General features: G+C 52.7%; 1 protein-coding gene across 1 annotated transcript in view; it reads right to left on the minus strand.

The window, feature by feature from the left end:
* TG (thyroglobulin) overlaps nucleotides 1-2,354 on the minus strand; it is a 154,923-nt gene that overhangs the window by 99,986 nt on the left and 52,583 nt on the right. The window contains exons 30-31 of the mRNA XM_023757773.1: nucleotides 1,960-2,097; nucleotides 926-1,102 (exon numbers count right to left, since the gene is read on the minus strand). Of these exons, the coding sequence (XP_023613541.1) occupies nucleotides 926-1,102; nucleotides 1,960-2,097 (315 nt within the window). The remainder of the gene's footprint in view (nucleotides 1-925; nucleotides 1,103-1,959; nucleotides 2,098-2,354) is intronic.

A 2,354-nucleotide genomic window follows, 5' to 3' on the forward strand; every position in this document is an offset into this window, starting at 1 on the left:
AATGCACGTGGTGAATACCGAGACTTCCTCCCAACCTTACGTGGGATCCAAACCAACAGCACCAGGCTTCATGCCCCAGGCCAGGTACGCTAAGGTTCCTCTATGGGCAGGACCTAAAATCATGACATGAGGGACCCCAAAGGGTGGCCCCACCAGATCACCCTCCAGGCGAATCTCAGGTCTACAAGCTCCCCCGCTCACTGAGAACTTCCTGATCAACTTCGGGGCCCTTCTCTTACATTGAGTGGAAAACCAAGGCCATCAGCTATCTGAGAAAGGCCTCCAGCAAAGATGAAAGAACAGTCAATAAAAGATAACAATGTCTTGGAAGAAACGGAGACTGTGTCGAGTGAAAAAAAATTTTCAAAAAAAAAGATAGTGTCGCCAGAGGGCGTGGCTCAGTGGTTGAGCATGGACCTATGAACCAGGAGGTCACGGTTGATTCCCAGTCAGGGCACATGTCTGGGTTGCAGGCTCGATCCCCAGTGTGTGTGTGTGGGGGGGGGGGGGCGCGTGAGGAGGCAGCCAATCAATGATTCTCTCTCTTCATTGATGTTTCTATCTCTCTCTCCCTTCCCTTTCTCTCTCTGAAATTAATTTTTTTTAATGTAAAAAAATATTTTTTAAAATAGTGTCATTAGTGCCCTAGAAAGAAAAATCAACTTCTATCTTCCCAGAGCCACTGTGGGTGGGTTTCTGTAACATGCAGCCTGGTGGGATCTAACTGCTCCGTGTATCAGCACTAGCTTCTCCGAGGCCGGCATTCCAGGGCAGGATTGTTCTCTACAGCCGACTGGGTGCCTTTGTGAATGGCGTCACCTCTCCGTAAGGAGCACGGATAAGTCTGTTTTTATCAAAGGAAGACTGGACTGGCTACTTCCGCCCACTGGAAACGCCGTCTCCGCCCATCCCACGGAGCGCTCACCTTTCCTCCGGAACAGGGCGCTCGGCCTGCGGGGCAGGATCAGCCTGCAGCCCGTGGGACGTGGCTCCAGGACATCCTCACACACCCGGGCCTCTGGGTAGAGGGTGCAGGTGAAGTACGAGGGCGCGCTGTCTCTTATCTCGGCCAGCTGACAGAACGAGGGCTCCTGGGCACAGCCTGCAGCAAGGGAGCAGCGGGCTCAGTGCTTGGGAGGCCTCAGGGACCGTGACCTTGGCAGGATCTTCTGAGAAGACAGGCCTCCGAGGGGTCTTTCCAGGCAGGCACATGCCCAGGACAGTCAGGGCTGTCCAGTCGGAAAGGCCCAAGAAAAACACCGGGTTCTGACAGCTGGGGAGAGGGTCATGCACAAAACAGGGGGTTCATGTGGCTCTGAATAAAGGCAGAGTCGAATAGGGTGAGGGGTGCGCAGTCCAGGAGGAGAGAGGGTAAAACTCCACCGATCTACGCAGGACCAGCTCGGAGACAGCCAGGACCTTCAGTCCAGAGGCCACTGGACGGTCAAACCTTATGAGCTCCGTGGATGATCTCCCATGTTACACTTTGCCACTGGTCTACGTGAGCTCTCTGACGGGCATATTTGTGGTTTTTTTTCTCATCCCCAAGGTCAAACACAAGGCCCAGAACATAGGTTATGCCTGTGGGTAATGGACAGATGAAAGGATGGATGGAAGGAAGGAAGGACGGAAAGATGGATGGAAGGGAGGAAGGAAGGAAGGAAGGAAGGAAGGAAGGAAGGAAGGAAGGAAGGAAGGAAGGAAGGAAGGAAGGAAGGAAGGAAGGAAGGATAGATGGATGGATGGATAATGGGTTTGGGAGCAGAGTAGAAATTAACTACAGTGTGAGCATCTTGAAGAAAGGAGTTATGTCCTTTCTTCGCATCGACCATGGTGCTAACGTTGCAGTGACCTGGGAGTTTGTCACTGAGTTTGATCTTCTCTGTTTCTCCGGTTGTTAACCTATGACGCCTGGCCATGGGGTCAGGAGGCGGAAGGATGGGGTCTAAGGATACTTACGGGAAAGGCACCACAGGTTTGCCTGCTGAGGTGAGAACAGGTGTTTGAACAGCCAGTGCTGCCGGCTGGGCAGGGACCGGTTCCCACTGACAACGACCTGGGTAAGGTCCACAGGGGAGAAGAGCTGTGACGTCATATCTGGAAGAGAAGGAAGAAGTCAACTTCTTTTCCCTTATCTCCCCAATCTCTCTCTCTCTCTCTCTCTCTCTCTCTCTCTCTCTCTCTCTCTCACACACACACACACACACACACACACACACACACACTTTCAGGGGATGTGAGGCCAGAGCAGCTCTGAGGTCCATAGGACTGGGAGTCTGGTCAGGCGAGAAGGGTTCAGAAGGTCCCAGAAAGCCCGAAAATTATGCGGCTGCAAAAATCTTAGAATCTTGGTT

This window comes from Myotis lucifugus, unplaced genomic scaffold (assembly GCF_000147115.1).
Source record: "Myotis lucifugus unplaced genomic scaffold, Myoluc2.0 scaffold_113, whole genome shotgun sequence".
NCBI lineage: Eukaryota > Metazoa > Chordata > Mammalia > Chiroptera > Vespertilionidae > Myotis > Myotis lucifugus.